Raw genomic sequence first — 7,500 nt, 5'->3', positions numbered from 1 at the left:
AGGGGAAAAAGACAATTTAGGATTTTTGAAACATTTCATTGACTCTTTTTTTTTTTTTTAAACAATAAAGCTTACAGCACCTGGTATTCCCAGGCGGTCTCCCATCCAAGTACTAACCAGGCCCGCCCCTGCTTAGCTTCCGAGATCAGACGAGTTCGGGCGTTCTCAAGGTGGTATGGCCGTAAGCGAAATCTGCTGCCAAAATTGGGCTATTTGAATAGTTAAAACATTAGGGTAGTAAACTATATAAAGCTTACAGCACCTGGTATTCCCAGGCGGTCTCCCATCCAAGTACTAACCAGGCCCGACCCTGCTTAGCTTCCGAGATCAGACGAGTTCGGGCGTTCTCAAGGTGGTATGGCCGTAAGCGAAATCTGCTGCCAAAATTGGGCTATTTGAATGGTTAGAACATTAGGGTAGTAAACTATATAAAGCTTACAGCACCTGGTATTCCCAGGCGGTCTCCCATCCAAGTACTAACCAGGCCCGACCCTGCTTAGCTTCCGAGATCAGACGAGTTCGGGCGTTCTCAAGGTGGTTAGGCCGTAAGCGAAATCTGCTGCCAAAATTGGGCTATTTGAATAGTTAAAACATTAGGGTAGTAAACTATATAAAGCTTACAGCACCTGGTATTCCCAGGCGGTCTCCCATCCAAGTACTAACCAGGCCCGACCCTGCTTAGCTTCCGAGATCAGACGAGTTCGGGCGTTCTCAAGGTGGTATGGCCGTAAGCGAAATCTGCTGCCAAAATTGGGCTATTTGAATGGTTAGAACATTAGGGTAGTAAACTATATAAAGCTTACAGCACCTGGTATTCCCAGGCGGTCTCCCATCCAAGTACTAACCAGGCCCGACCCTGCTTAGCTTCCGAGATCAGACGAGTTCGGGCGTTCTCAAGGTGGTATGGCCGTAAGCGAAATCTGCTGCCAAAATTGGGCTATTTGAATGGTTAGAACATTAGGGTAGTAAACTACATAAAGCTTACAGCACCTGGTATTCCCAGGCGGTCTCCCATCCAAGTACTAACCAGGCCCGACCCTGCTTAGCTTCCGAGATCAGACGAGTTCGGGCGTTCTCAAGGTGGTATGGTCGTAAGCGAAATCTCCTGCCAAAATTGGGCTATTTGAATGGTTAGAACATTAGGGTAGTAAACTACATAAAGCTTACAGCACCTGGTATTCCCAGGCGGTCTCCCATCCAAGTACTAACCAGGCCCGACCCTGCTTAGCTTCCGAGATCAGACGAGTTCGGGCGTTCTCAAGGTGGTATGGCCGTAAGCGAAATCTGCTGCCAAAATTGGGCTATTTGAATGGTTAGAACATTAGGGTAGTAAACTACATAAAGCTTACAGCACCTGGTATTCCCAGGCGGTCTCCCATCCAAGTACTAACCAGGCCCGACCCTGCTTAGCTTCCGAGATCAGACGAGTTCGGGCGTTCTCAAGGTGGTATGGCCGTAAGCGAAATCTGCAGCCAAAATTGGGCTATTTGAAGAAGAAAAAAAAGAGACTCTTTCAGGCTTTCTGAAGAAACTGAGAGACTATTTCAGGAATTTTGAGGGGAAAAAAGACAATTTAGGATTTTTGAAACATTTCATTGACTCTTTTTTTTTTTTTTTTTTTTTTAAACAATAAAGCTTACAGCACCTGGTATTCCCAGGCGGTCTCCCATCCAAGTACTAACCAGGCCCGACCCTGCTTAGCTTCCGAGATCAGACGAGTTCGGGCGTTCTCAAGGTGGTATGGCCGTAAGCGAAATCTGCTGCCAAAATTGGGCTATTTGAATAGTTAAAACATTAGGGTAGTAAACTATATAAAGCTTACAGCACCTGGTATTCCCAGGCGGTCTCCCATCCAAGTACTAACCAGGCCCGACCCTGCTTAGCTTCCGAGATCAGACGAGTTCGGGCGTTCTCAAGGTGGTATGGCCGTAAGCGAAATCTGCTGCCAAAATTGGGCTATTTGAATGGTTAGAACATTAGGGTAGTAAACTATATAAAGCTTACAGCACCTGGTATTCCCAGGCGGTCTCCCATCCAAGTACTAACCAGGCCCGACCCTGCTTAGCTTCCGAGATCAGACGAGTTCGGGCGTTCTCAAGGTGGTATGGCCGTAAGCGAAATCTGCTGCCAAAATTGGGCTATTTGAATAGTTAAAACATTAGGGTAGTAAACTATATAAAGCTTACAGCACCTGGTATTCCCAGGCGGTCTCCCATCCAAGTACTAACCAGGCCCGACCCTGCTTAGCTTCCGAGATCAGACGAGTTCGGGCGTTCTCAAGGTGGTATGGCCGTAAGCGAAATCTGCTGCCAAAATTGGGCTATTTGAATGGTTAGAACATTAGGGTAGTAAACTATATAAAGCTTACAGCACCTGGTATTCCCAGGCGGTCTCCCATCCAAGTACTAACCAGGCCCGACCCTGCTTAGCTTCCGAGATCAGACGAGTTCGGGCGTTCTCAAGGTGGTATGGCCGTAAGCGAAATCTGCTGCCAAAATTGGGCTATTTGAATGGTTAGAACATTAGGGTAGTAAACTACATAAAGCTTACAGCACCTGGTATTCCCAGGCGGTCTCCCATCCAAGTACTAACCAGGCCCGACCCTGCTTAGCTTCCGAGATCAGACGAGTTCGGGCGTTCTCAAGGTGGTATGGCCGTAAGCGAAATCTGCAGCCAAAATTGGGCTATTTGAAGAAGAAAAAAAAGAGACTCTTTCAGGCTTTCTGAGGAAACTGAGAGACTATTTCAGGAATTTTGAGGGGAAAAAAGACAATTTAGGATTTTTGAAACATTTCATTGACTCTTTTTTTTTTTTTTTTTTTTAAACAATAAAGCTTACAGCACCTGGTATTCCCAGGCGGTCTCCCATCCAAGTACTAACCAGGCCCGACCCTGCTTAGCTTCCGAGATCAGACGAGTTCGGGCGTTCTCAAGGTGGTATGGCCGTAAGCGAAATCTGCTGCCAAAATTGGGCTATTTGAATAGTTAAAACATTAGGGTAGTAAACTATATAAAGCTTACAGCACCTGGTATTCCCAGGCGGTCTCCCATCCAAGTACTAACCAGGCCCGACCCTGCTTAGCTTCCGAGATCAGACGAGTTCGGGCGTTCTCAAGGTGGTATGGCCGTAAGCGAAATCTGCTGCCAAAATTGGGCTATTTGAATGGTTAGAACATTAGGGTAGTAAACTATATAAAGCTTACAGCACCTGGTATTCCCAGGCGGTCTCCCATCCAAGTACTAACCAGGCCCGACCCTGCTTAGCTTCCGAGATCAGACGAGTTCGGGCGTTCTCAAGGTGGTATGGCCGTAAGCGAAATCTGCTGCCAAAATTGGGCTATTTGAATGGTTAGAACATTAGGGTAGTAAACTATATAAAGCTTACAGCACCTGGTATTCCCAGGCGGTCTCCCATCCAAGTACTAACCAGGCCCGACCCTGCTTAGCTTCCGAGATCAGACGAGTTCGGGCGTTCTCAAGGTGGTATGGCCGTAAGCGAAATCTGCTGCCAAAATTGGGCTATTTGAATGGTTAGAACATTAGGGTAGTAAACTATATAAAGCTTACAGCACCTGGTATTCCCAGGCGGTCTCCCATCCAAGTACTAACCAGGCCCGACCCTGCTTAGCTTCCGAGACCAGACGAGTTCGGGCGTTCTCAAGGTGGTATGGCCGTAAGCGAAATCTGCTGCCAAAATTGGGCTATTTGAATGGTTAGAACATTAGGGTAGTAAACTATATAAAGCTTACAGCACCTGGTATTCCCAGGCGGTCTCCCATCCAAGTACTAACCAGGCCCGACCCTGCTTAGCTTCCGAGATCAGACGAGTTCGGGCGTTCTCAAGGTGGTATGGCCGTAAGCGAAATCTGCTGCCAAAATTGGGCTATTTGAATAGTTAAAACATTAGGGTAGTAAACTATATAAAGCTTACAGCACCTGGTATTCCCAGGCGGTCTCCCATCCAAGTACTAACCAGGCCCGACCCTGCTTAGCTTCCGAGATCAGACGACACTGCGTCAAAAGGTGTGTATACGGGAGAATTCGGACAATGAAAACGCCCGCGAAATGTGCTGTTTGGCAGGGATCTTTGGAACTTTGTTATGCGTACCTGTAAATGCCTGTAAAGGCCCGGAAACAGGAACTTGTCTGACCACATGCTGTTAGTTGATGGCTTGGCTTTTTAAATGCTAATTTGTTTTGGGACTGGCTCAAGTTTGCCCCTATTCCCCTGCCCCCCTCATTAGTATTCAGGAAAGGTGATAGGCTTTACATTGTGTCAATCTTCAACAAGTGTTACGGAGAGCAGAGTGGAGATGTTACTCCTTTACATAGGGACAATATGGCTATTAAATCTCTGAGTCCGAACGAAAACAGACTGGTGTATATGGCAAATGAAAGTTTGAAGAGGATATTTGAAAAGCTGGAGATGATGGACATGAGGTTGGATAAGATGGAGGCTGACATCAATGAGCTCAAAGAGGCAAAAGAGGAGCCTGCTTCAAAGAAATTAAAGAGAGCTGGGAATAATTCTGTTGAGGTAAGTTATTTTCTGACCATCACAGTGTCTGCTTAACTTTGTGTGCTTTATTTATAAATCTATTCGAATTGAGCCCTCATACTATGTTGGATTTTTACAGGAAGCTGTATGGAGATTGCACAATGGGGAAAACAACATACACAAATATGATGCACAGACAAGGTATATCTTTAAAACTATGCTTTCATAACAGTCTTCTAAATTATATTTTTAATCAAGCTTCTTTAATTACTGCTTCACAGTCTATCCTCCCCCCACAACCTCGAGGTCATAATCTTTTTAATGGCTGTACCGGACGTAGATCCTGCTGTTGTTAAAGGTAAGTCACAAGAGAATGTACCAAGGCTACAACTTTTTAACTGTATAGATTAGTTAGTTACAAATAAACATATTCTCCCCCTCTCTATCTCCATCTCTCTAGCATCCTGCAAGACATATTTTGAAACTGTTAGAAGGGGTTACAGGATGGCCCAAGATGAGAACAAAGACAAGATGGAGGACAGCAGGATCATTATGCTCATGAGACAAAGAAAAAGAAGAGTGTATTTTATATAAATACATATAAATCTGAGTAAAACCCTCAGCCTGGGAGAGGCTCCCATCCCAACACATTTGATATTTTCAGTGGTTTAATTACTTTTTTCCCTCCCATTTTGCAGCTACTGAGCTGCAGGACTGGGGTTCCCCAGACAGAGGAAGATGCAGCTATCTGGAAGACTGCAAAAGTTGACCACATGTCTGAAGAGTAGGATGCCATATTGGATGGAAAGTCGGTGTGGGTTGTTCGGGTTATTGTATTGTTTTACATATATTATACACAGGCCTTATATATTATATGGGGTTATTTATTGTATGACTAATAGTAAAATGTATTCTGTGCTAATGTTTTTTTTTTATATATATATATAGAGTTTTGACTGTGTGTATATAAATATATATGCCATGTGCCCAGTGTCATTTACAAATAATAAAAATAACAAACTCAACTTTGTCTATCTGATTGTCTTGACATTATAACCATGAACACCAATGACGATGAATATTAATAATGAGTAATAATAAACCCAAATGAGGCCATAAACTGGACCAATAGTGTGGGGGTTTAGAGGAGGGACAAAGCATTGAGCACCCAATCCTATGTAAGATCTCTGACCAATTGAAGGAGGCCACTGCCTTGTGTCCCAAAGGTGTGAAATGCTAATGTTCCCTTGCATTGACCCCGACCTGGGGATTATTCACCATGGTAACTGATGGCCCTAGTGGCTCCCTGCTGTGCTCCAAACTTGGTACATATCCAGGAGTTTTCGGGATTGTGTGACGGGACAGCAAACTCCCGTATACACACGTTTATTTGTGGAGTACACAGGAGTACTCAGGAGTTTTACATGCCCGAATACAGCTCTTTTCACGCAGTGCGAGTTCGGGCGTTCTCAAGGTGGTATGGCCGTAAGCGAAATCTGCTGCCAAAATTGGGCTATTTGAATGGTTAGAACATTAGGGTAGTAAACTATATAAAGCTTACAGCACCTGGTATTCCCAGGCGGTCTCCCATCCAAGTACTAACCAGGCCCGACCCTGCTTAGCTTCCGAGATCAGACGAGTTCGGGCGTTCTCAAGGTGGTATGGCCGTAAGCGAAATCTGCTGCCAAAATTGGGCTATTTGAATAGTTAAAACATTAGGGTAGTAAACTATATAAAGCTTACAGCACCTGGTATTCCCAGGCGGTCTCCCATCCAAGTACTAACCAGGCCCGACCCTGCTTAGCTTCCGAGATCAGACGAGTTCGGGCGTTCTCAAGGTGGTATGGCCGTAAGCGAAATCTGCTGCCAAAATTGGGCTATTTGAATGGTTAGAACATTAGGGTAGTAAACTATATAAAGCTTACAGCACCTGGTATTCCCAGGCGGTCTCCCATCCAAGTACTAACCAGGCCCGACCCTGCTTAGCTTCCGAGATCAGACGAGTTCGGGCGTTCTCAAGGTGGTATGGCCGTAAGCGAAATCTGCTGCCAAAATTGGGCTATTTGAATGGTTAGAACATTAGGGTAGTAAACTACATAAAGCTTACAGCACCTGGTATTCCCAGGCGGTCTCCCATCCAAGTACTAACCAGGCCCGACCCTGCTTAGCTTCCGAGATCAGACGAGTTCGGGCGTTCTCAAGGTGGTATGGCCGTAAGCGAAATCTGCAGCCAAAATTGGGCTATTTGAAGAAGAAAAAAAAGAGACTCTTTCAGGCTTTCTGAGGAAACTGAGAGACTATTTCAGGAATTTTGAGGGGAAAAAAGACAATTTAGGATTTTTGAAACATTTCATTGACTCTTTTTTTTTTTTTTTTTTTAAACAATAAAGCTTACAGCACCTGGTATTCCCAGGCGGTCTCCCATCCAAGTACTAACCAGGCCCGACCCTGCTTAGCTTCCGAGATCAGACGAGTTCGGGCGTTCTCAAGGTGGTATGGCCGTAAGCGAAATCTGCTGCCAAAATTGGGCTATTTGAATAGTTAAAACATTAGGGTAGTAAACTATATAAAGCTTACAGCACCTGGTATTCCCAGGCGGTCTCCCATCCAAGTACTAACCAGGCCCGACCCTGCTTAGCTTCCGAGATCAGACGAGTTCGGGCGTTCTCAAGGTGGTATGGCCGTAAGCGAAATCTGCTGCCAAAATTGGGCTATTTGAATGGTTAGAACATTAGGGTAGTAAACTATATAAAGCTTACAGCACCTGGTATTCCCAGGCGGTCTCCCATCCAAGTACTAACCAGGCCCGACCCTGCTTAGCTTCCGAGATCAGACGAGTTCGGGCGTTCTCAAGGTGGTATGGCCGTAAGCGAAATCTGCTGCCAAAATTGGGCTATTTGAATGGTTAGAACATTAGGGTAGTAAACTATATAAAGCTTACAGCACCTGGTATTCCCAGGCGGTCTCCCATCCAAGTACTAACCAGGCCCGACCCTGCTTAG

The 7,500-nt window shown here is 45.3% G+C and overlaps 1 protein-coding gene and 28 non-coding genes across 29 annotated transcripts in view; 1 reads left to right on the top strand and 28 right to left on the bottom strand.

Moving 5' to 3' along the window:
• Positions 1-68: 68 nt before the first annotated feature.
• LOC148985940 (5S ribosomal RNA) lies at positions 69-187 on the bottom strand. Its single transcript, XR_016161385.1, has one exon. It is a non-coding gene; the product is annotated as a 5S ribosomal RNA (ribosomal RNA).
• A 63-nt stretch (positions 188-250) lies between these two features.
• On the bottom strand, positions 251-369 carry LOC148985939 (5S ribosomal RNA). Its single transcript, XR_016166368.1, has one exon. It is a non-coding gene; the product is annotated as a 5S ribosomal RNA (ribosomal RNA).
• Positions 370-432: 63 nt separating this feature from the next.
• On the bottom strand, positions 433-551 carry LOC148985938 (5S ribosomal RNA). The gene has a single exon (XR_016163570.1). It is a non-coding gene; the product is annotated as a 5S ribosomal RNA (ribosomal RNA).
• A 63-nt stretch (positions 552-614) lies between these two features.
• LOC148985937 (5S ribosomal RNA) lies at positions 615-733 on the bottom strand. The gene has a single exon (XR_016166366.1). It is a non-coding gene; the product is annotated as a 5S ribosomal RNA (ribosomal RNA).
• A 63-nt stretch (positions 734-796) lies between these two features.
• LOC148985936 (5S ribosomal RNA) lies at positions 797-915 on the bottom strand. Its single transcript, XR_016166365.1, has one exon. It is a non-coding gene; the product is annotated as a 5S ribosomal RNA (ribosomal RNA).
• A 63-nt stretch (positions 916-978) lies between these two features.
• Positions 979-1,097, bottom strand: LOC148985935 (5S ribosomal RNA). The gene has a single exon (XR_016162799.1). It is a non-coding gene; the product is annotated as a 5S ribosomal RNA (ribosomal RNA).
• Positions 1,098-1,160: 63 nt separating this feature from the next.
• Positions 1,161-1,279, bottom strand: LOC148985934 (5S ribosomal RNA). Its single transcript, XR_016166364.1, has one exon. It is a non-coding gene; the product is annotated as a 5S ribosomal RNA (ribosomal RNA).
• A 63-nt stretch (positions 1,280-1,342) lies between these two features.
• LOC148985933 (5S ribosomal RNA) lies at positions 1,343-1,461 on the bottom strand. The gene has a single exon (XR_016166363.1). It is a non-coding gene; the product is annotated as a 5S ribosomal RNA (ribosomal RNA).
• A 172-nt stretch (positions 1,462-1,633) lies between these two features.
• LOC148985932 (5S ribosomal RNA) lies at positions 1,634-1,752 on the bottom strand. The gene has a single exon (XR_016166362.1). It is a non-coding gene; the product is annotated as a 5S ribosomal RNA (ribosomal RNA).
• A 63-nt stretch (positions 1,753-1,815) lies between these two features.
• LOC148985931 (5S ribosomal RNA) lies at positions 1,816-1,934 on the bottom strand. The gene has a single exon (XR_016166361.1). It is a non-coding gene; the product is annotated as a 5S ribosomal RNA (ribosomal RNA).
• Positions 1,935-1,997: 63 nt separating this feature from the next.
• Positions 1,998-2,116, bottom strand: LOC148985930 (5S ribosomal RNA). Its single transcript, XR_016166360.1, has one exon. It is a non-coding gene; the product is annotated as a 5S ribosomal RNA (ribosomal RNA).
• A 63-nt stretch (positions 2,117-2,179) lies between these two features.
• Positions 2,180-2,298, bottom strand: LOC148985929 (5S ribosomal RNA). The gene has a single exon (XR_016166359.1). It is a non-coding gene; the product is annotated as a 5S ribosomal RNA (ribosomal RNA).
• Positions 2,299-2,361: 63 nt separating this feature from the next.
• On the bottom strand, positions 2,362-2,480 carry LOC148985928 (5S ribosomal RNA). The gene has a single exon (XR_016166358.1). It is a non-coding gene; the product is annotated as a 5S ribosomal RNA (ribosomal RNA).
• A 63-nt stretch (positions 2,481-2,543) lies between these two features.
• LOC148985927 (5S ribosomal RNA) lies at positions 2,544-2,662 on the bottom strand. The gene has a single exon (XR_016166357.1). It is a non-coding gene; the product is annotated as a 5S ribosomal RNA (ribosomal RNA).
• Positions 2,663-2,832: 170 nt separating this feature from the next.
• LOC148985926 (5S ribosomal RNA) lies at positions 2,833-2,951 on the bottom strand. The gene has a single exon (XR_016166355.1). It is a non-coding gene; the product is annotated as a 5S ribosomal RNA (ribosomal RNA).
• A 63-nt stretch (positions 2,952-3,014) lies between these two features.
• LOC148985925 (5S ribosomal RNA) lies at positions 3,015-3,133 on the bottom strand. Its single transcript, XR_016166354.1, has one exon. It is a non-coding gene; the product is annotated as a 5S ribosomal RNA (ribosomal RNA).
• Positions 3,134-3,196: 63 nt separating this feature from the next.
• LOC148985924 (5S ribosomal RNA) lies at positions 3,197-3,315 on the bottom strand. Its single transcript, XR_016166353.1, has one exon. It is a non-coding gene; the product is annotated as a 5S ribosomal RNA (ribosomal RNA).
• A 63-nt stretch (positions 3,316-3,378) lies between these two features.
• LOC148985923 (5S ribosomal RNA) lies at positions 3,379-3,497 on the bottom strand. Its single transcript, XR_016166352.1, has one exon. It is a non-coding gene; the product is annotated as a 5S ribosomal RNA (ribosomal RNA).
• Positions 3,498-3,560: 63 nt separating this feature from the next.
• LOC148985922 (5S ribosomal RNA) lies at positions 3,561-3,679 on the bottom strand. The gene has a single exon (XR_016161116.1). It is a non-coding gene; the product is annotated as a 5S ribosomal RNA (ribosomal RNA).
• Positions 3,680-3,742: 63 nt separating this feature from the next.
• On the bottom strand, positions 3,743-3,861 carry LOC148985921 (5S ribosomal RNA). The gene has a single exon (XR_016166351.1). It is a non-coding gene; the product is annotated as a 5S ribosomal RNA (ribosomal RNA).
• Positions 3,862-4,012: 151 nt separating this feature from the next.
• On the top strand, positions 4,013-5,547 carry LOC148985920 (uncharacterized). Its single transcript, XM_089128954.1, has 5 exons — positions 4,013-4,537; positions 4,638-4,699; positions 4,780-4,856; positions 4,959-5,077; positions 5,197-5,547. The coding sequence occupies exons 1-5, from the start codon at positions 4,340-4,342 to the stop codon at positions 5,284-5,286; spliced, it is 546 nt and encodes a 181-aa protein (XP_088985080.1). The 5' UTR covers positions 4,013-4,339; the 3' UTR covers positions 5,287-5,547.
• Positions 5,548-6,052: 505 nt separating this feature from the next.
• Positions 6,053-6,171, bottom strand: LOC148985919 (5S ribosomal RNA). Its single transcript, XR_016166350.1, has one exon. It is a non-coding gene; the product is annotated as a 5S ribosomal RNA (ribosomal RNA).
• Positions 6,172-6,234: 63 nt separating this feature from the next.
• LOC148985918 (5S ribosomal RNA) lies at positions 6,235-6,353 on the bottom strand. Its single transcript, XR_016166349.1, has one exon. It is a non-coding gene; the product is annotated as a 5S ribosomal RNA (ribosomal RNA).
• Positions 6,354-6,416: 63 nt separating this feature from the next.
• Positions 6,417-6,535, bottom strand: LOC148985917 (5S ribosomal RNA). Its single transcript, XR_016166348.1, has one exon. It is a non-coding gene; the product is annotated as a 5S ribosomal RNA (ribosomal RNA).
• Positions 6,536-6,598: 63 nt separating this feature from the next.
• On the bottom strand, positions 6,599-6,717 carry LOC148985916 (5S ribosomal RNA). The gene has a single exon (XR_016166347.1). It is a non-coding gene; the product is annotated as a 5S ribosomal RNA (ribosomal RNA).
• A 169-nt stretch (positions 6,718-6,886) lies between these two features.
• On the bottom strand, positions 6,887-7,005 carry LOC148985915 (5S ribosomal RNA). The gene has a single exon (XR_016166346.1). It is a non-coding gene; the product is annotated as a 5S ribosomal RNA (ribosomal RNA).
• A 63-nt stretch (positions 7,006-7,068) lies between these two features.
• LOC148985914 (5S ribosomal RNA) lies at positions 7,069-7,187 on the bottom strand. The gene has a single exon (XR_016166344.1). It is a non-coding gene; the product is annotated as a 5S ribosomal RNA (ribosomal RNA).
• Positions 7,188-7,250: 63 nt separating this feature from the next.
• LOC148985913 (5S ribosomal RNA) lies at positions 7,251-7,369 on the bottom strand. Its single transcript, XR_016166343.1, has one exon. It is a non-coding gene; the product is annotated as a 5S ribosomal RNA (ribosomal RNA).
• A 63-nt stretch (positions 7,370-7,432) lies between these two features.
• LOC148985912 (5S ribosomal RNA) overlaps positions 7,433-7,500 on the bottom strand; it is a 119-nt gene continuing 51 nt past the window's right edge. The window contains exon 1 of the ribosomal RNA XR_016166342.1: positions 7,433-7,500. This exon is cut by the window's right edge and continues 51 nt beyond it. This is a non-coding gene — a ribosomal RNA (5S ribosomal RNA).

Source organism: Pimephales promelas, chromosome 3, assembly GCF_988280905.1.
Source record: "Pimephales promelas chromosome 3, fPimPro1.hap1.1, whole genome shotgun sequence".
Taxonomy (NCBI): domain Eukaryota; kingdom Metazoa; phylum Chordata; class Actinopteri; order Cypriniformes; family Leuciscidae; genus Pimephales; species Pimephales promelas.
Note: the sequence above shows the minus strand (reverse complement) of the source record. Positions and strands in the feature narration are given on the sequence as shown.

What these genes read in the sequence shown, in the direction of transcription:
- LOC148985920 (XM_089128954.1), top strand. Translation starts at nt 4,340, where the DNA reads ATGGCTATTAAATCTCTGAGTCCGAACGAAAACAGACTGGTGTATATG. An exon ending in AAATATGATGCACAGACAAG is followed by an intron (nt 4,700 to 4,779) that starts GTATATCTTTAA and finishes ACTGCTTCACAG; the next exon opens with TCTATCCTCCCCCCACAACC. An exon ending in AGATCCTGCTGTTGTTAAAG is followed by an intron (nt 4,857 to 4,958) that starts GTAAGTCACAAG and finishes CCATCTCTCTAG; the next exon opens with CATCCTGCAAGACATATTTT.